General features: G+C 37.8%; 1 protein-coding gene across 1 annotated transcript; it reads left to right on the top strand.

Moving 5' to 3' along the window:
- The first annotated feature begins 16,826 nt into the window (after positions 1–16,826).
- On the top strand, positions 16,827–18,621 carry LOC148933429 (protein trichome birefringence-like 34). The gene is made up of 5 exons (XM_089062344.1): positions 16,827–17,301; positions 17,389–17,563; positions 17,644–17,840; positions 17,925–18,086; positions 18,176–18,621. Exons 1-5 carry the CDS (start codon positions 16,925–16,927, stop codon positions 18,516–18,518), a joined length of 1,254 nt encoding a protein of 417 aa, XP_088918470.1. The 5' UTR covers positions 16,827–16,924; the 3' UTR covers positions 18,519–18,621.
- Positions 18,622–22,139: the final 3,518 nt, after the last annotated feature.

Genomic DNA, 22,139 nt, shown 5'->3' with positions numbered 1-22,139 from the left:
ACCATTGAGTTTTTGACTCACATGTTAATTAATTGGGCTGGCCCTAATCTGATTAATATTTGAGCTCATGTTTCAGGTGCAGGCCCAATGAGTTATTTGGCCCGTTACAAAAAGTGCATACTGATCATAACCCAGCTGATATGGGTACCAAATGTCTTTCTGTGGATAAGCTGTTGTCATGCATCAAAAAATTGTACTTTGATTTTGGTTGAGCATGTGCATTGCATGTCCCGGGGAAAGACCTTGCTGACTATTTGAAGTCACAAGACAGCTCAAGTCCTACAAGACTAATTGGCTAGCCATCTGGAGTCTTGTTAGGCAACCTGGTGATCTCTTGACTAATGAGCCTCAAAACTCTTTGGTGTCTTGAGGTAGCCTTGTAGGCTGTGATTAAGCAACAGCTGACTAAGGCTCTCCCCATGTGCTCCCAATAAGTCCAAGGTGGAGAATGTTGAATATTAGTGGACCATTGCGTTTTGGACTCACATGTTAATTAATTGGGCTGACCCTAATCTGATTAATATTTGAGCCCATGTTTCAGGTGCAGGCCCAATGAGTTATTTGGCCTGTTACTTGCCTGCTTACTCCGATGACCGCCACGTAGGCAGCTCCACGCGGATCGTGAGTCTTAGCTGTTGGATCTGGAGTGTGTTTGTTAAGTGAGAGTTTGACCTCTCATCTCTCTCATTCTGTTATTTCGTTCTAAGACTTCTCTCTCTCTCTCTTCGAGCGTGTTCTGCCTTCTCTCTAGGGTTCCGGCGACTCTAGTCGGAGTTCTCCTTCAAACTTGTGTTTCCACCGATGATTCTCAGTTTCTAAGAGTTCTATCAGTTTAGTTTGAGTGTTAGGCAACTTCTTGGGTTTCCTTCTCAAACCCTAGGGTTCGGTCTTCTTTCTTGTGACCGATCTCCTGAGCTTGGAGGTGGAGTAGTGAGAGATCTTGGTCGTGACTGTGTTTAGAGAGACTTGTGGTGGTCCACGTGTTGAGGAGGCCTGCTGTGGTGGTAACCGGTGAAACCTAGGGTTTCTGGGGTCCTTGTTCAGTATTACTCCCTTGCGACGGTTGGTTGAACTTTGGGGAGGTTCTTGGCCCGGTGTAGTCGCCTGTTGCGACCTGAGCCATATTCTTGTGCTTGTAACCTAGTCTTTGCAATATTTCTTTGTGTGTTTAGATCCTGCGGGATCATCTCTTGTGTTACTAATGATTCTACTTAAGTGTGCAGGATTATTGAAGAAGATGGAGACTCAAGTTCTGTGTGATACTTGAACTTAGTCTAGGGTTCTTCAATTGTAACTCCTTGTACTAGTGTAGAGTGTAATCTTAGTATCACTCTTGTATTGGCTTGTATCTCTGAGATTAGCCATCTCGGACCCAATCAATAAAAGAAGTCCCGGTAATTAGCGAATCCCGAGTGATCTGATCCCTACAGTGGTATCAGAGCCATGGGGGGATCACTTGGCGCGCCGGGTCTCAAATCAAGGAGGTGGGCTCGTCAGAGTAAAGCTCGGCCTCCAGTATAGGCCCTGAGGTAAGACGGTTACACCTTAACGAAGGGTAACCGCTCTGGTAAATTGGCGAAAGCTCTCATTTACTGCTTGCTTAGAACCCTAGGCTTGGGCTTTTGTTGCTGGTAGTAACCGCTGGCCGCGGTCTAGGCTCTGTGCTCTTGTTCTCTTGCATGATCTTGGTGCTTACCGCTTTCTTTTCTTCCACTGCTTGCTTGCTTACCTTTTCTTACTCAAGGTGTGTATCTCAGAGCTCTGTTCTGTGTCTTGAGTAAATTACCTATCCACCCTGTGCCTTAACCGCCTTGAGTGACCCCCTGCGCCCCCATACATTGGGTGATTTTGAACTGGGAAATCCTTTTGCCGGGGTACACGTGACAGATAGGGAGGAACTCCCCTGGACTCGATATTTGTGTGTCTGGGATCACCTTGAGTTGTTTTTCCTATGTGTGTGTGCTTGCTGCTAGTTGCATCTGTGATATTTGCATGAAAAATCTCTGCATATTTGTTCCCAGTGGATTCTTTGACTGTTACTTGTTTAAATCCACTCTCTGTGAAAGCATAGTTGTTTGCTTTGCCCTTGGTGTGTTGAGTTCTTTTGTGTGTGTAAAGATCTTTTTCAAAATAACTCAGCCAGTTGGCATTGTCCCCTTCAATGGGAAAAATGATTTTGTTATTTGGAAACAAAAGGTAAAATGTGTCTTGATTAAGCAAAAGGTTTTCAAAGCCATTGAAGGTTCTTCTTGAAAATATGTCTGCTGAGAAAAAGGCTGAAATGAATGAATTAGCTAGGTCTTCAATTATCCTCAACCTTTCTGCCAGTGAGATGTGGGCTAAGCTGGATACTCTCTATACTGAAACTTCTATGTCCTCCAGGATGTATCTTCTGGAAAAAATTTTAAATTTAAACTGGATCTTTCAAAGGACATAGATGATAATATTGATATTTTTCAAAAATTGGTCCAGGACATTAAAAGGTGTGGAGATAAAACCATTGATGAGTATACCAGCATAGCCCTCATGAATGTTATCCCTTATACTTATGGTGATGTTAAGGCAGCTATAAAGTATGGAAGGGATAGTGCCCCTCTAGACATAATAATCAGTTCTTTAAAGTCAAAAGAATTGGATCTTAAAGAAAACTTTAACCCTTAATCTTCTTAAACTAAGGCTTTGAATGTGAGAGGGAGATCTAAATCTAGAGGGGATGGCAGTAATTCCTCTGGGAATGGTAAGAAGTCAAACAGAGGCAGGTCTAGGTCTAAAAGTAAAGACCCTAAGTTTAAAAGAAAATGTTTTAATTGTGGTGAAGTGGGTCATTACAAGGCAGAATGAACTAGATGGAGTCTGTTGCAAATCTGGCCAGGGATGATGGTGCAGATGGTGTTTGTTTTATGAACCATGATGTTTTTTCTGTAAACTCTGCCTCTGAGTGTTTCTTTACCAAAAATGACTGGCTAATTGATTCTGGATGCACTTTTCACATATGTCCTTTCAAAGATGCTTTTACTTCTCTCAAACCTGTGGAAAATGCTTTTGTGTCTATGGCTAATGACAAGAAGTGTAAAATTCTTGGCATTGGTATTGTGCTTTTAAAGTTTGAGAATGGATACTTGCTGCCTTTGAAAAATGTGAGATATGTGCAGGATCTGAATTACAATCTGATGTCTTGCTCTTGTCTTGAATCTGAGGGTTTTGAGGGTAAGTGGGGGCAGGGTATTATGAAGATCTATAAGGGTGTGCTATGCCTGTTTAAAGCTGTGAAAAAATGTAATCTATATGTGTGTACTGCTAAGCCTCTAACTAGTTATGATCATAGTGTAAATCTGGTTAAAATGGATAAAGCTTTACTGTGGCATAATAGACTTGGGCACATGAGTCAGAAGGGGTTAAAACTTTTGAAAAATTATAATATTTTGAGTGAGTTGGATTTCAAAAATGAGATCCCCTTTTGTGAAAATTGTGTGATGGGAAAACAGCATAGGGTGTCTTTTCCCACCACTGTGACTGAAAATGTTAGTCAAGCTGTCTTAGAGTATTTGCATATGGATGTTTGGGGCCCTGCCTCTGTTACTACCCACTCTGGATCTGTGTATTTCTTATCCATTGTGGATGATTTTATTAGCTAGGTCTTCAATCATCCTCAACCTTTCTGACTCTGTTATTAGAAAGGTTGGGGCTATTGAATCTGCCAGTGAGATGTGGGCTAAGCTGGATACTCTCTATATTGAAAAATATCAATATTATCATCTATGTCCTTTGAAAGATCCAGTTTAAATTTAAAAAGCTTTTTTACAGAAGACACATCCTGGAGGACACAGAAGTTTCAGTATAGAGAATATCCAGCTTAGCCTATATCTCACTGGCAGATTCAATAGCCCCAACCTTTCTAATAACAGAGTCAAAACGGTTGAGGATGATTGAAGACCTAGCTAATTCATTCATTTCAATAATTAGCTAGGTCTTCAATCATCCTCAACCTTTCTGACTCTGTTATTAGAAAGGTTGGGGCTATTGAATCTGCCAGTGAGATGTGGGCTATGCTGGATACTCTCTATACTGAAACTTCTATGTCCTCCAGGATTGTATCTTCTAGAAAAGCTTTATAAATTTAAACTGGATCTTTCAAAGGACATAGATGATAATATTGATATTTTTCAAAAATTGGTCCAGGACATTAAAAGGTGTGGAGATAAAATCATTGATGAGTATACCAGCATAGCCCTCATGAATGCTATCCCTGATACTTATGGTGATGTTAAGGCAGCTATAAAGTATGGAAGGGATAGTGCCCCTCTAGACATAATAATCAGTTCTTTAAAGACAAAAGAATTGGAGCTTAAAGAAAACTCTTACCCTAAATCTTATCAAACTAAGGCTTTGAGCCATGGGTTGATTGGGGCCCAAGGATGAAAGAGAAGACAAGCCAATGGTCCAACAAAGCTAGAGGGATTCCCGATGAGGCAATGAATAGAAACGGCTCGGATTTGAGGACAAATCCTTTCCAAGAAGGGGAGGATGATACGATCATGGAAGCCGTGCGTCAAGGATTTCAACTACAGTTGGATTCAACTTGAAATCGTCCTATTGAGATGACATCCGAAAGCTATGAAACTACCACCATTGTCTTCGTCTTGGAAACAGCTTCGCGTGGGTATCTTGCACATCCCAGTAGGAGTCCAAATGAGAGAGTTATGGCGGTTTTACGGAAGTCGCGCAGAGAAGGCTGGGAGCTTCGGGAAAAATGCCCGACCGGGCGTTTCGCTTGTGAAAATCGCTCAAGGACAGAAAAAACGCCCGGGCCGGGCATTTTGGCATGTGAAAAACGCCCGACCGGGCGATTATGCCGATTTTTTAGATTTTGTGGGCCAACTTTCTATTTTTGGACCCATAGTATAAATACCTCTTGATGTCATTTCTTTTCTTTAGGTTTTTATTGAATTAAAGTTTCTACCCTAGAGAGTTTCCTCTTTGGGGATTGTATCCAATTCCTTCCTTGAAGGTTGCTTGTTTCCATCTTTGATTGATTCAAGTAGAGGTATGCATCAATGGAGTGTATCCATTGAGTAGTGGAGCCAAGGGGTGATAGAGCTAATGAAAGTTGCCTAGGGTTGTCTCCATCTTTTTGGTTAAGGTCCTATAGTTGTAGCTCTCTTATCTCATCTTTATACACATGCTTTCCATTCCTAATCTTCCATCCATTCTTGTTTAGATTCAATTTTTGTTGGTTGGGTCTTTATTATCTTGTGTCTTGTGTTGATAAATTGAAAATCAATCTCACAAAAATAGTTAGATCAAGCATCATTAAATGGGTAATCCTTGGGAAATGGATCATAAAATACATGGATCCACATCATAAGGTGTGGGTTAGGGATGAACCTGGTTTCAAGGTTGTGGTTAGTAGGGATGTCATCTTCAATGAAGAAGACTTCCCTTGTGTTGTTCCCAGGTCCCCTGCTTCTCCATCCTCAGATGGTGAACCTCTTAGTGAGGTGGAGCAATCTGAGGAGAGGTCCTCAAGTGAGGTGGAGTCCCAGGGCAGTGATGCTTCCACTGAGGTGGAGTAGGTGTGGAACTCTTCCCCTATCAACCCAGATCCTATACCCCCTGAGCCTCTGGAAAACCAAGACCCTGACCATGAAAATGTTTTTGATGGTGAGCCACAACCCAATAATAATCCAGATTTACAAAATTATCAGTTAACTAGGGATAGAGTAAGAAGGGTTGGTAAACCCCCGGATAGATTTGGTTCTTTTGTGAATTTAGTTGCCCAAGCTTTTAATGTGTTTGAATCTGATGGAAATGAGCCTCAATCATTTAAGCAGGTTCAAAGGTCCAAGTTTTGGGATTTGTGGTTTAAAGCTATGCAAGAAGAAATCCACTCTTTATTTGTCAATAATACTTGGATCCTTGTGCCTCTGCCCCCTGGTGCCTCTGTAGTTGATTGCAGGTGGCTGTTTAAATTGAAAGATGAGATTGAGGGGTTGAGGTACTGACTCAACTTATTTTAACACAAGTAGTACCCGCAAGTGTACGGGGACAGTGTAGCAATTAGCAAGCAAGAGTATCGTATCCCACAGAGACAAATTTGTATCAACTTAACTACCACGAACAAATGTTGACTACTATCTAGAGAATCAAGAAAACTTTGGTTTTTTTTCTAACACTAATAAAAGCATATAGTAAGCAAATAAACAAGTAAAAGCAAGTAAACACGGAGTGAAAAGATAATATGGAGAAAAATGTAGAATTCAAGGATCCGATGCACAATTCCAAGCTCTTATACACGGTGTGTATGATCTATGTTATGTGACCTACGTACCTGAAAAATTTCATCAAAAAATTCCTTCGTTTGCCTAGTTAACCATGGAGATTAACATCATTGCCCTGTTTTGGCATAGTTGGGGAAAACCATACAAAACATATCCAATCATCAAATCTGACTATATATGGCTATTTTTCCCTTGATCTAGAGTTGTTTGGGAATCTATCCACTAAAATTCATCCAAATTGGGCGCGGGGATCAATACCAAAAAAATTCATAAAGATCAGCCAGATTTCAGCATAAGGTTTCATCCCATATCTTGTGTTCTTTAGTGTGTGTGTTTGCTCTAGGCCTAGTTTTCTTTGCTTTCATATGTTTAATCATTATTACTTTGGTATTTACTACTTGGTGTCCATATGTTCTTGAGGTGTATACCTTGATTGAGTTGTCCGGGTGCCAACGAGTGGGAATTGGATCGAGAGTGTGTGATACTAGCCCCACTATATTCTAAACCTACCGAGTGACATTGGTGAGTGACTTGGGGGGGGGGGGAGGTGAGGGGATACTACATTGGGGTGAGTTAGCTTCTTGAATCTCTTTTTCTTATTTTGCTAATCTCTAAGGCTAGTTTCTAGTCTTTGTCTTTGTGTTTGTAGGTAACTTGGATGCCTCCTATTACTCGATCTAACAAGATGGGGGACGTCCATGAGGAGGAAGTAAGGAAGGGGGCGGGCTCAAGTAGTTCCAAACCCGAAGGTGATCTTGTGAACATGATGGCACAAATGATGAAGGAATTCAAGCATGAGATGATGATCCAAATGGATGTGTGAGCAAAAGAATCCATTGCTCAATCAAAAGAATCTGAAGCCCGCATGCTTGCCGCCCAAAACACTTTATTTGAGGAGTTCAACACCTTGAAGGGAGGCCGCACATCTAGGACTCCTACTTCTAGGGGTAACAATCTACCTAATGTTGCCCGGAGGAGATGATGGAAGAAGTGGTATATGAGGGATGGCAAAGGGGGAATGATAGAAATAGAGTCAATCACATGGAGAATGATCGGTTTGGGGGAAGAAATGGTTCCTGTGGCCGTTTTAAAGGTGACTATGAATCAAGGTACCATGGAGATGGGCTTGATAGAGGATATAGTGGGAAAAGAGCTCCCAAGTCTCATGGAGAGTGGTATTCTAGGAGGGTGAGAGATCAAGTTAGCCATAAGGGGTTTGAGAGGCCAATTGAAGAAGAAGTCTCATATAGAGCTCGATTGAGGCCTACCTACCCACATGGTGGTGTTGACACAAACCAAAGAGGTAACTCATCAAGTAATTTGGCTACACCCTCTTCTTTCCATTTATCACATAAGTCTCTTGATGTATATGGAAATGTCTCCTCTTCGAAGAGCTTAATCCAAATTAGTAGAAAAAATGAACGAGAAAGAGAAAAAAGGCTTGAGAGTGAATGTGAGTCTAAAAAGTCAAGAGAGCGTGATAAAAGACAAGAGTGTGAGGTGCAAAATTCAAGAGAGAGTGGTGGGGGTGAGAGAAAAGAAAAATATCAAATGAGAGAAAAACCACAAGCACAAGTGAGTAAAGGGTGCTTGTTAGATTCTAAGGTCAACCTTGGGTGGGCACCAAATGATCCTTTGCCTCTTACCCTTGGTGAGGAAACTAAACCCTTACCCACTAACACTTCTTCTATGTCTTTTTGTGTTCATGAATTTGTAGGAAATTTAATTGAAGGCATGGAAGTGAGGCATCATGTTGTACATGGCTTGGAAACTACTCACCCGGAGAAGGAACAAGAGGAACGAGGGCAAGTGGATGAACTCCTTGCCCAAGGTTCAAGTGCACTATCCTTATCTCCTTGTGATGTTTCATTGAATGAGATTATATTAGAGAAGCCCCTTTGTGTTGATAAATTTGTTATTGATGTCTTGTGTAAAAAGTGGTCTCATGAGCTTGAAACTTTGAATGCTAAATCTACCTTTGCACCATATATTGATCCTTTCTTGGTAAAATCAAGCATTGAGAGACATGACATTTGTCTTGTGGCTTCTACCTTGAATGTTGGAGTGACTTCCTTGCATGCTAAGATGCCTAAACTTTCATTTGTTGGTAATTTTGAGCTTCATGTGTATGTGGATAAGGATACTAAAACCAAGAAGAACAACATGGATAATGACTTTAGAACTTGGTGTTTGCTATGTCTTCATTGCAAAGTGGTTAAACCCTTCAATGGGATTGGAGTATTCTATGGCCGTTTTGTGAAGGATTTTTCCACTCATATGTCTCTTGAGGATGATGTTGTGACTAATGGCATAAAATTGCATCGTTCTCATGTTTGTGGTATTGTTTTAAAATTGCTAGAGCAATTGTGTGGGGCTAATTTGGAAACATTTCTCATGATACTTGATGTAGTTTTTTACAAGTATCATATGCATGGTGTTGAGTCTTGTCTCCATGTCGTGCATGAAGGTTTATGGACACATTGCTCCCTTATGTTTGATAATCTCTTGAAATTGATGGGGCAATGGGATGAAATCCATATTGATGAACTTTGTTTGTTAAATGATAATCCTTTTTGCAAACTTGATGTGTGTTGTGATGAACCTACTCTATGTGTTAAATATGGGCTTGTCAATTTGTGGAGTAGCTCTCATTTGAGCAAGAATGATGTATCAATGGTTCCTTATGGTCTTTTGTTGTTTAACCTTGAGAATAGGAATCTTGTGAATAAACCTTATTCGGTTACCTTTGAATATACACACTATGAGGACCCTTTCTTGTATATGCCTAGTCTTGTTGAGAATGCCAAATCTTTTGTGAAGATGTTCAAGGATTTGGGCATCATTTGTATGAGGATGATCGAACCAAATAGAAACAAGGTGCTTGGGGCATTTGTGTTTTGGCATGTTGATTGCTTTTATTGCATGTCCATCAAACCATTCAATGGAGTTGGGATGTTTTAATGGTCTTTTTGTGAAGAACTTTATATATAATGGCTTTGTTTGGGACTACATTGTGAAGGAATGCCTATGTTTATTTGCACATATATCTTATACCTATATTGTGAGGTTGTTTGAGTTTTGTTATGAAGGGTATCTTGATGATTTTGTCTTGATTTCTTATGGGAGGGATTTGGACATGAAAGGAATCATTAATTCGTGCTCTCATGTTTATTGTCACTTGGCCTTGAGCTTGAGGGAACATGATTCTGGAGGCCCACACAACGTCTTTGGTGTATTATTGTCTCTTAGAGCCGTTAGTGGTCTTAATCCTTTTCATCATACTTTCATATTTGATTTGCTCTTTTTCCATTTCATAGGTGTACGAAATCCGGATTTGAGGACAAATCCTTTCCAAGGAAGGGAGGATGATATGACCACGAGTGCTAGACGTCAAGGGTCTTCATTTCGGCGTGAGCCATGGGTTGATTGGGGCCCAAGGATGAAAGAGAAGACGAGCCAATGGTCCAACAAAGCTAGAGGGATTCCCAATGAGGCAATGAATAGAAACGGCTCGGATTTGAGGACAAATCATTTCCAAGAAGGGGAGGATGATACGATCATGGAAGCCGTGCGTCAAGGATTTCAACTACAGTTGGATTCAACTGGAAATCGTCCTATTGAGATGACATCCGAAAGCTATGAAAATACCACAATTGTCTTCGTCTTGGAAACAGCTTCGCGTGGGTATCTTGCACATCCCAATCGGAGTCCGAATGAGGGAGTTATGGCGGTTTTACGGAAGTCGCGCAGAGAAGGCCGAGAGCTTCGGGAAAAACGCCCGACCGGGCGTTTCGCTTGTGAAAATCACCCGAGGACAGGGAAAACGCCCGGGCCGGGCATTTTGGCATGTGAAAAACGCCCGACCGGGCGATTATGCCGATTTTTTAGATTTTGTGGGCCAACTTTCTATTTTTGGACCCATAGTATAAATACCTCTTGATGTCATTTCTTTTCTTTAGGTTTTTATTGAATTAAAGTTTCTACCCTAGAGAGTTTCCTCTTTGGGGATTGTATCCAATTCCTTCCTTGAAGGTTGCTTGTTTCCATCTTTGATTGATTCAAGTAGAGGTATGCATCAATGGAGTGTATCCATTGAGTAGTGGAGCCAAGGGGTGATAGAGCTAATGAAAGTTGCCTAGGGTTGTCTCCATCTTTTTGGTTAAGGTCCTATGGTTGTAGCTCTCTTATCTCATCTTTATACACATGCTTTCCATTCCTAATCTTCCATCCATTCTTGTTTAGATTCAATTTTTGTTGGTTGGGTCTTTATTATCTTGTGTCTTGTGTTGATAAATTGAAAATCAATCTCACAAAAATAGTTAGATCAAGCATCATTAAATGGGTAATCCTTGGGAAATGGATCATAAAATACATGGATCCACATCATAAGGTGTGGGTTAGGGATGAACCTGGTTTCAAGGTTGTGGTCAGTAGGGATGTCATCTTCAATGAAGAAGACTTCCCTTGTGTTGTTCCCAGGTCCCCTGCTTCTCCATCCTCAGATGGTGAACCTCTTAGTGAGGTGGAGCAATCTGAGGAGAGGTCCTCAAGTGAGGTGGAGTCCCAGGGCAGTGGTGCTTCCACTGAGGTGGAGTAGGTGTGGAACTCTTCCCCTATCAACCCAGATCCTATACCCCCTGAGCCTCTGGAAAACCAAGACCCTGACCATGAAAATGTTTTTGATGGTGAGCCACAACCCAATAATAATCCAGATTTACAAAATTATCAGTTAACTAGGGATAGAGTAAGAAGGGTTGGTAAACCCCCGGATAGATTTGGTTCTTTTGTGAATTTAGTTGCCCAAGCTTTTAATGTGTTTGAATCTGATGGAAATGAGCCTCAATCATTTAAGCAGGCTCAAAGGTCCAAGTTTTGGGATTTGTGGTTTAAAGCTATGCAAGAAGAAATCCACTCTTTATTTGTCAATAATACTTGGATCCTTGTGCCTCTGCCCCCTGGTGCCTCTGTAGTTGATTGCAGGTGGCTGTTTAAATTGAAAGATGAGATTGAGGGGTTGAGGTACTGACTCAACTTATTTTAACACAAGTAGTACCCGCAAGTGTACGGGGACAGTGTAGCAATTAGCAAGCAAGAGTATCGTATCCCACAGAGACAAATTTGTATCAACTTAACTGCCACGACAAATGTTGACTACTATCTAGAGAATCAAGAAAACTTTGGTTTTTTTTCTAACACTAATAAAAGCATATAGTAAGCAAATAAACAAGTAAAAGCAAGTAAACACGGAGTGAAAAGATAATATGGAGAAAAATGTAGAATTCAAGGATCTGATGCACAATTCCAAGCTCTTATCCAATCAAATTGTCTTACCTTTTGGTGTCTCTAGAATTAGTAAGCCGACCACTATTATATATTAAACCCCCTCCCGAGGTGAGAAACCTGTAGATTAGGTGCTAGGATTGAAGTCCCCTTCTAATTCTAAAACCCCTAACTCCCAAAAGCTCGATTAGGTCAAAGACCTCACTCAAAACCTCAACTCTCCCGGGTTTTATTGCATTAAGGTGTGAATTATTCTTATTTCCAGATTAATTATTTCATCTCCCGATTAATCTAATTAATCCTACACAATCAAGTGGTGATCAAGCAATTGAAAGGAATAAACCCAAGAATAATCAAATAACTACAAGAGCAAGGTAAGAGCAAAATTAATTGGATAAAAACTATGAAATTAGTGCATCTTCACCAAGAATTTTACAAAAAGGTGTTTAGCTACTCATGTTCATGGCTAAAACTAAGTTTAACACAAAGAATCCGAACAAAAACATGAAAGATAGATACTAAGAACTCCTGTGGAACGAATCTATGGAATGAAGTCTTCAATCTTCTGATCTGGAGTCTTCAATCTTCAATTCTCTTTCTCAAAATGTTCTTGGGAGTGTGTGTAAGTGTTGGAGGCGGTGGGTGTTGAATGATATGAACCCTAGGCGTTTTCCCTTTAATCTCCCATCAAAAATCGCGTTTTTGGCAAGAGAATACGCCAAAATAGCATACCCGGCCGGGTGGAATTATAAAGAGCAAAATTCACCCGGCCGGGTGAATTTATAGTGTAATAATTCACCCGGCCGCGTGAAGGTTTCTGGACAGCGCAGTTTTCTTGTAATGGCCATAACTTATTAAGTCTGCTCCTGTGCTTTATTCTGATAGTCAGTCTGCCATTCAACTTTGTAAAAACCCTGTTTTTCATGATAGAACTAAGCATATAGATGTTAGGTTCCATTTCATTAGGGATGTTGTGGAAAAATGTGAAGTTCTTTTACAAAAAATGCATACTGATCATAACCCAGCTGATATGGGTAGCAAATGTCTTTATGTGGATAAGCTGTTGCCATGCATAAAAAAATTGCACTTTGATTTTGGTTGAGCATGTGCATTGCATGTCCCGGGGAAAGACCTTGCTGACTCTTTGAAGTCACAAGACAGCTCAAGTCCTACAAGACTAATTGGCTAGCCATCTGTAGTCTTGTTAGGCAACCTGGTGATCTCTTGACTAATGAGCCTCAAAACTCGTTGGTGTCTTGAGGTAGCCTTGTAGGCTGTGATGAAGCAACAGCTGACTAAGGCTCTCCCCATGTGTTCCCAATAGGTCCAAGGTGGAGAATGTTGAATATTAGTGGACCATTGAGTTTTGGACTCACATATTAATTAATTGGGCTGGCCCTAATCTGATTAATATTTGAGCCCATGTTTCATGTGCAGGCCCAATGAGTTATTTGGCCCGTTACTTGCCTGTTTACTCCGATGACCGCCACGTAGGCAGCTCCACACGGATCATGAGTTTTAGCCGTTGGATCTGGAGTGTGTTTGTTAAGTAAGAGTCTGACCTCTCATCTCTCTCATTCTGTTATTTCGTTCTAAGACTTCTCTCTCTCTCTCTCTTCGAGCGTGTTCTACCTTCTCTCTAGGGTTCCGGCGACTCTAGTCGGAGTTCTCCTTCAAGCTTGTGTTTCCACCGATGATTCTCAGTTTCTAAGAGTTCTATCGGTTTAGTTTGAGTGTTAGGCAACTTCTTGGGTTTCCTCCTCAAACCCTAGGGTTCGGTCTTCTTTCTTGTGACCGATCTCCTGAGCTTGGAGGTGGTGTAGTGAGAGATCTTGGTCGTGACTGTGTTCAGAGAGACTTGTGGTGGTCCGCGTGTTGAGGAGGTCTGCTGTGGTGGTAACCAGTGAAACCTAGGGTTTCTGGGGTCCTTGTTCAGTATTACTCCCTTGCGACGTTGGTTGAAGCTTTGGGGAGGTTCTTGGCCCGGTGTAGTCGCCTGTTGCGACCTGAGCCATATTCTTGTGCTTGTAACCTAGTCTTGCACTATTTCTTTGTGTGTTTAGATCCTGCGGGATCATCTCTTGTGTTACTAACGATTCTACTTAAGTGTGCAGGATTATTGAAGAAGATGGAGACTCAAGTCATGTGTGATACTTGAACTTAGTCTAGGGTTCTTCAATTGTAACTCCTTGTACTAGTGTTGAGTGTAATCTTAGTATCACTCTTGTATTGACTTGTATCTCTGAGATTAGCCATCTCGGACCCATTCAATAAAAGAGGTCCCGGTAATTAGCGAATCCCGAGTGATCTGATCCCTACAAATACATATGGATATGGATATGAATTTCCAGTATTGTTTTATTGGTATGATTTTCTTTCACTACAGTGCATTCGAGGAACATATATAGTGTTCAGAGTCCCATTATATGCAAATCCACTTCATATTGCAGAACCACAGAACTAGACCAAAATAGGGTTTTTAGATATAGTTTTTTAATGAATCTGCGCATACGTATAAATTATTTTCACCTTCATCACGAGACGATTTTTACTTCAGTCCAGGGCAAATAAGTCATAACATATTAGGAGGATTTAACTTCATTCTGGAATATATTACTTCATTCATGTAGGTTTTTACTTTATTCCAGTACATACAGACGAATTCGTTGTCGCGTACTCTCTGCAATGTCTATCACCGCCGCCACGACGCGGACAACAAAATGGAATAATAGCCTAATTGAATGGTGTAATAAGCACATAGAATGATGTAATAAACTATATGAAGTATGTGTAGAAGCTTTTGAAGTCCAACTGAAATGAAGTAAAAACATTGTCCAATGAAGTATTAAACCTATTGGAACAAATTATGTTTTTTAAAGTGAATAAAGTAAAAACCTAGTTCAATGAATTCGAATGAAGCATGTGTTGAATCATTTCAAAACCTACCGGAAATAAGTAAAAACATATTGTAGTTTCAAGGTATTACGTATCAGAATGAAGTAATACATTTAATAGAATGAAGTAAAATGGGCATGTAATGAAGACCGAAATAATTTACACATCAGCGAATCTCATAAAAAAAACTAGATCTAATGGCTCTAATTTGGTCTCTAGTTCGATCTTTAAAATTAATTCGACATTGATCATAACTCGAGATCATAATATTGATTTTTTAACCTAATTTTATTTCTTTATTTAATTACTATGATTATTAATAATCAAACATAATAACTAATTTTTTCTTATTTTGTTACGATCAAATGCTCAGCTTGTGACAATATATTGACTAATTTAGAAATATTAAAATTACATCGTATCTAATAATTAAATGTATCGTCCTCATAAGGCTATAAATAATTTCATCCTAGACCAATTCTATTGACGCGACCTAAATATACACATTTCTTGAATTCCATGTAAATTCATCTCTCTCATAGATGAACGTAAATGAAACTGTGTACATTATTTGAACGATTTACTTAACTTGTTTTATTTATGTTTTCTAAGAAGTTAATTAATACATTGTTGAAGTTTAAACCAAAAAAATTATCTAACCAATTTTTATAAAATCTCATGTGATCGAACAATTTTATTTATAAAGCTTGGTTTATTTCAATCTGGTGCCTTCCGCAGCCTACACCATCCGCATTTGGTTGCTGGATTTGGATCTTCCAATTTGGATTTTTGGATATGTAATTTTGGAATTGATGATTTTCGCATGTGACCTTCTACACTTACCAAGGAAAATAACAAACTTCAATGATTAAAATATGGGATGGAGATTCTGCAACCTGAAAAGAAGGGGCAAAATATTTTTTTATATATATGATGCTCCCACATTATATTATCTCTATGATATTTTGTCACGGTAAGACCTCCTACAGTACTACATCAATTTGTCAATTTCTTACGTTAATTTATATGAGTAATTTAATATTATTGATTAGCTTCTGTATCTATCGCTTACTAACACACGCACATGAACACATCATACTAATGTTCTTGAATTTAGATTGGGATGTCCGTTCAAATTTCAGGCATCATCCGAACCATTTTCGAGAACTTTCAGTGTCAATCACCCGATAATTAGACGAGGTATATTTAAATTTGGGTCGGAATAGATTACACTGGTCCGGTCCCAATATAATTTAGGCCTTCACGCTTTGAATTGTCGGCATTTATTTATTATTTTTATGACGTTAAATTATTACTTACGGAGTATTTTTTTAATAATATCATTACTTGCCAATATGTACATCTTAAAAAATTAGGGAAGGAAACACATTTTTTAATTAATATCGTTAGTTGTGATGTTAGTGCTCAAGTCGTGACACTTAACAAAATACGTGCGTGTCAGTTGTTTAACCTTCATACCAGAATATATACCGCATTTTAGTTTTTTTATTTAATTTCTATATAAAATATCACATTTTTTTAGAAATAAAAAGATCATCGTTAACACATCCAATCACGTTTGCTCAATCTTCATTATTAATTTTCTCTATCTTATAATATACTGCACTATTTTTTTATTATTTATCAAATTAAATAAACATTCTTAAAATCATGTACTCAATCATCTTTCCACTCCAATAAAGAGAAAATAATAGTATTTAAACTTAATAATATTTTGAATTAGCTGTATATCATAAGCTAAATAAAATTGGAGACAGTTGCGAATTTTTGTAGACATCCCATTATATTCGAGTATTATTTTATAAAGAGTAAAGGTCAATTTTCATCTTAAACATATAATCAAAATATGAATTTGGTCTAAAACATTATTTTTTTGAAAAAACAGGTCCATAACAAACGAAAATGTCGCGGAAGTAGTCCTTTTTTTGACGATTCCGTCAAAAAACTAACGGTTAACGTTAATTGCACAGTGGCACGACTGTTAGTTTTTTAACGGAACAGTCAAAAAAAGGACCAATCCGACAAGAATTTTATTTGTTATAGACCTGTTTTCATAAAAGTGAATAGTTATGACCAAATTTGTATTTTAGTCATATATTTAAGACCAAAATTGACATTTACTCTTTTATAAATTATACATATCCTATCCTGGTTTGATCCTTTGAACTACTTAATCAACTTTTTTAAGTAGAAGTTTGCTAACCTACCTAATCTTTGAAAATATTTATTCAGTTAAAAAAAACACATTTTTTAGTTTACTTAAACCTTATATTTGACTAACTCCCCTTTGTTAGTAGATAGCCTTATTGAGTTTATCTCAATAATTGAAGAACCAACTAACACATTACTACTACCAAACACTACTATATTATCAAAGTCATCGAAAAATGTGAATCTCCAAACTTGTCTGCATTATAATAGAAAGATCAGATCCTATCACTAGCTAAAAAATGAACAAAAATATGAATCTTGGAAAGCTCAAAATTAGATTCATCAAGTCTCATTACATCGCTACTTTCTTCCTCATATCTTTGGCCAGCGCTCTTCTTTATCTCACCGTCGACAACAATATAGTGAGGGAGGAAGAATCGAAAGAAGATAATCGAGAAACGACGAAAGAAGGCAACGACGTCGTTGCAGCTGCAAAAGAGGAGGCTAAGTGCAACTTGTTTTCTGGCAAATGGATTTACGACGACGTTTCACGACCGTTGTACGATGAAGAGAGGTGTAGTTTCATGGTAGATGATTATGCTTGTAAGAAATATGGAAGAGAAGAGTTTGAATATCAAAAATGGAGATGGCAACCTCATCATTGTGATCTTCCAAGGTTTTGATTTCTTTATACTTATTTTCCATTTTCATTTTTTCTCTTTTGTTTTGTTTAAATTAGAATATTTTGAAATTATATGTATAGGTTTAATGGGACTGCATTGCTGGAGAAGATAAGAGGCAAGAGGGTTGTGTTTGTGGGAGATTCTTTGAACAAGAATCAATGGGTGTCGATGCTTTGTCTAATTGAATCTTCTCTCAATCAATCGTTGAATAAGAGTGTGACGAGATATGAGAATTTGTTTGTGTTCAGGGCAATTGTGAGTTTCTTCTCATCCATATATAGAGTAGTATGTGGTAATTTGAATTATTTGATGATCTAAGTATGAATTTGATGAAGGAATACAATGCGACTATTGAGTTCTATTGGTCCCCGTTACTAGTAGAGTCAAACTGCGATGATCCATACACTCACTCTATTAGAGATCGAATACTTAGAATCACATCTATCGAGAAGCACGCGAGACATTGGAACGATGCAGATATACTCATCTTTGATTCATTTATGTGGTGGCTTGAGCCAACCATGACATTCTTGTAAGTATTTACTAGTATCTTTCTATCTATCTATCTATCTATCTATCTACTCTGTTTCAATTTTATTCACATTTTAATTCTCAGATGGGGCTCATTTGGAAGCTCAGATGCAATAGCTAAAAAAGTTGGGATGAGGTATCGTCGTTATGAAATGGCTCTAACCACATGGTCCGATTGGTTAGAAATCAACATCAATCGAACCAAAACTAAGATGTTCTTTATGAGTCTCTCACCTTATCACTTCTTGTAAGTAAATGAATATATATTTAAAGGCCGCGTCACTTAAAGCTATATCATGTGAAACAATTAATTACATCGGACAACGCTTGTTGTAGTGCGGAAACATGGGATGAAGGATACAGCTGCTACAACGAAACACAACCGATATCGAAGGAGGACTATTGGGGCATCTCAACAGATCGAGAAATGATGGAGGTGGCTGAATCAATCCTACAAAAGATGGAGAGGAGAGGCATCAATATTGAGTATTTGAATATAACAAAATTATCAGATTATAGAAAGGATGCCCATCCAACCATTTATAGAAAATTCCCTTATCCCATCAGTGAAGAGAAGCGGGCAAATCCGACGAGCTATTCGGATTGTGTTCATTGGTGTCTGCCGGGAGTGCCTGATATTTGGAATGAGATTCTTTATTCTTATATTATTGCATCTTAAATAAATGCAACACTTTAATTTCTGATTATTTTTTATGTAGAGATCTTGTGATAATGAAAGATACGTGTATTTATTTCTTAATCAATTCATTTATTTGTGTTAATGTGCACGACTCACCTACTTCCTTGAAATTTAGGTGACGAGTTCTACTAATATATCATGGATCTAGTATCCATTCTTTTTCCTTTTTTAAGGTAAGCATTGCAGAAATTTAATATTATCAGATGCAATGATTTTACATATGCTCGGAAATAGACTATCTCCGGATTAGACTACGCCCCAAAAGCCCGCTACTCAATAATGCTCATCAGTATTTTTTTACTAAAGATGCAATGATTTAATATTTGTAGTCTTTTTTTAGGGTTCCGTAAAAAACTAACGATCATACCACTGTGCAATTAGCGTTGACTGTTAGTTTTTTTACGGAACCATAAAAAAAATGATTGCAATTCGTAAACATTTTCATTTGTTATGAACCTGGTTTCTTCAAAAAGTTAATATTTTGGATCAAATTCGTATTTTGGTCATATGTTTAGGACCAAAATTGACTTTAAATCCTTTAATAAATTTGTAATATTATTTAATACCATTAAATAACACTCGTATCTAATTTCATTTCTACGTAATGATTAAGGTGTGCTCGATAAAATTAATCTGTATGTTTGGAGAACTTATTATACGTATTATTTTATAAATTTATTTAATTAGAAGAATTGTAATCAAATTACATTTTTTAGAATTTATGAGAAAATATATTTGGAAATAATATTCTAAAAATATATTTATGGGTATAATTTTATTTCAAGTAAATAAATTAAAAAAATATTAGAAATGTAGTAAAAAATTGTTTTCAATCCAAATACATCATTGTTTCCCTCCTTATTCCCCATGAGGCCTTCTATCTTCTCAGGCCTCAACCATGACTTGCGATTGAGCTTGCAAAAATGCAAAATGCTTTTCAGATGGGTGTTGGTTAGCCGTTAGAGCATGTGCCTCCATCTCAATGCGTTGGGCTTCGGTCTATCTGCCATCTCCTTGCGTTGGGCTTCAAACTAGGCCGCCATCTCGGTTTTCACAAGTTATATCTCAACAACACACCTTACAAGGAAGACGAAAGTGTTAAAACTTTTAAATCTTGTCCCACATCAATTTAGGTATGATCCTAGCTTCTCTATATAAGTGGATAATTCTCCCCCTTATAAAGTTTTTTAAAGGGTGAGTGACCCATTTCAAATAGAAAGTCAACAATAAGTCAAAATCAACTAAAGATATTTGAGACTAAGCAGGACGAAAATATATCTTAGAATTCTTAAGAAATACATGCTCATAGTTCGGAATTGTACTTAGTGTGTAATCTACAATCTGAACACTCTCAGAAGGAGGTTTATGGTTATAATGTGACCGTTAACTTGAGTCAAGTTGTAAAAATCAATACCTTGGAATTCTCTTTTTAGTTGTTAATTACAGTACTTGACACTTTCGAGAAATCAACAGATCATGCACTCCCTTTGTTACTTTAAAATAGAACACATTTGACATTTTGGGATATTCCTTGAGAATAAATCACTTGCATTTAAAGAATTTTTTTTCTCTTTAGTTAGGTGTGTCACATTTTCTAATAACTGTACTACAATAATATTTTCTCTTATCTCTCTCTTTATCGATTTGTGCATTAAAATCCCTGCCTTTTCAAATGCTACCTATTTTTCAGGGACATCCACAAAAAATAATCTAATTTTGCCATCTTGGGGTGTCCCAAAAAAATAGTCTCATTTCTAAAAATGGATAGTTTCTTTCTCATATTTTTTCCACTTTTCCTCTTTTCTCTCATATAGTCATACTTAATCCATTTCTTCTTCTTGTATCTCTTACTTTATCCATTTTTTTTTTCATCTCTCTTATTTTACCAATTTCCCATTACTCCATCCGTCCCACCGAAGATGAGTCACTTTCCATTTTGATTTGTCCCAATCAAAATGACTTATTACTAAAAGTGAAAAACAATTTTTATCTCTGTGTTGTTCTCTCTCTTACACACAAATTAAATTTCATAAAATCCTCTGCCACCCATGAAAGGGGTCATCTTCCTTGGGACGGAAGGAGTATAAAGGTATAAACGTTGAAATTCCATGGGGGCTACTGAGTGGCCCCTCCTCTACATGTAGCTTCACCTTCGATGTCATCACTCTTCAGTTTTTGCATCAGTGAGCAACTCTTAAAACTCAATACCTATAGGGCTCGGCAAATAGTTAGCCACTTATTGGTTAACCAACTAACCGAACTGATTAAGGTTGTTATCGGTTAAATGATAACTAAAATTTGTAGAAAACGGTCTGGTTCCAGCTCTTTAGTTCAGAGTTCTTTTATTGTTGAATATAACCGCAAATTGATCTGTCTGACCGAATTAACCGAAAAAACTGAAAATTAAATCAAATTAAATTTTATAATAATATTTCATACTCCTTCATCCAATAGAAATAAGTTAATTGAGGTTGGCACATATTATAATGTATAATTGGTAAAATAAGAGAGAATGGATAAAAGTAGTTAAGATAATGTAGTGGACGGTGAGACCACAAATGATAAAATAAAAAAGAAAGGGAGAAATAATTTCTATAAATAGATATGAACTATTTGCATAAGTGATACGCTAGGATTTTGCACTATTTTAAGGTCATTTTTGGTCCGTTGTAAATGTCAAAGTTGCATTATATGTTCATTATTTTAATATTTTATCTATTTTGATATTTTGACGTGTTTTGTAAGAAATGTGCAAAATAGAACTAAAAAGGGCATAGAAATACCAAAGTTCGGAAGCTGGAGCGGAAGCTAACCTATCGGACCACTGGCGCATGCCAGTGGTCACCGAAAGTCACTCCAGAACGTTCTGACTTTCTCCTGTGGCCGTTGGGCCCTTGCCAGTGGCCGCTGGGCCTGTTCGCGCACGACAACCTCTGTTCAAACTCAATTTTCTGGCAACCCTCAAGTCCGATCAAGGAAATCTATATTTCATTCTCTTTGTTTTTGAAAGAGCATCGCGTTGGTATCAAGATCATCTTAATCGGAGTTCTGTGAAGAAAGTTATGGATGTTTTACCGAAATTGCGCAAATCTGTCAAATGCAGTTTAGGCCGTAATTTAAAGAAGGAAAGAAGACATTATCTTGTAAAGCTAAATCTTTTCCTTCTACTATGGGGCATGAAAATTCCATCTTTACTGTTGCTTGGAGGAAACTTATACCAAATTTAAATCATTTTCAATCCTATATATACCCCATAACCTAATTCATAATATCGACCCTTCCATAGCACCAAAAGGGGAGCCTTCAAGACTCCTCCCTCTTCAAACCTAATTCTTCCATCATTCTTGGAGATTGAAGCAAGGCAAGAGGAACATGAAGACTTCAAGATTCAACCTTGGGTTTTGTTTGTTTATTTCATGTCTCATACTTTAATTATTGTTTTAGTTCATTTGTCTATGGATTGTTTAACAATAGAATTTTGAGGTTTGATAGTAATTGATTTTTTTGTAGTTCTTTTTCTGTTTAATGTTCAGAACTCGTTCCACTTGACTTTTCTTGAGCTTTTGTTTGACTAATTGGCCGTTACCTTGATTATTATTG

The sequence above is a fragment of the Salvia hispanica genome, chromosome 1 (genome assembly GCF_029641045.1).
Source record: "Salvia hispanica isolate PSC_SH4W2 chromosome 1, Shi_PSC_v1, whole genome shotgun sequence".
Taxonomy (NCBI): Eukaryota; Viridiplantae; Streptophyta; class Magnoliopsida; order Lamiales; family Lamiaceae; genus Salvia; species Salvia hispanica.
The sequence above is the reverse complement of the archived record's forward strand: the minus strand, read 5'-3'. Positions and strand labels throughout refer to the sequence as shown.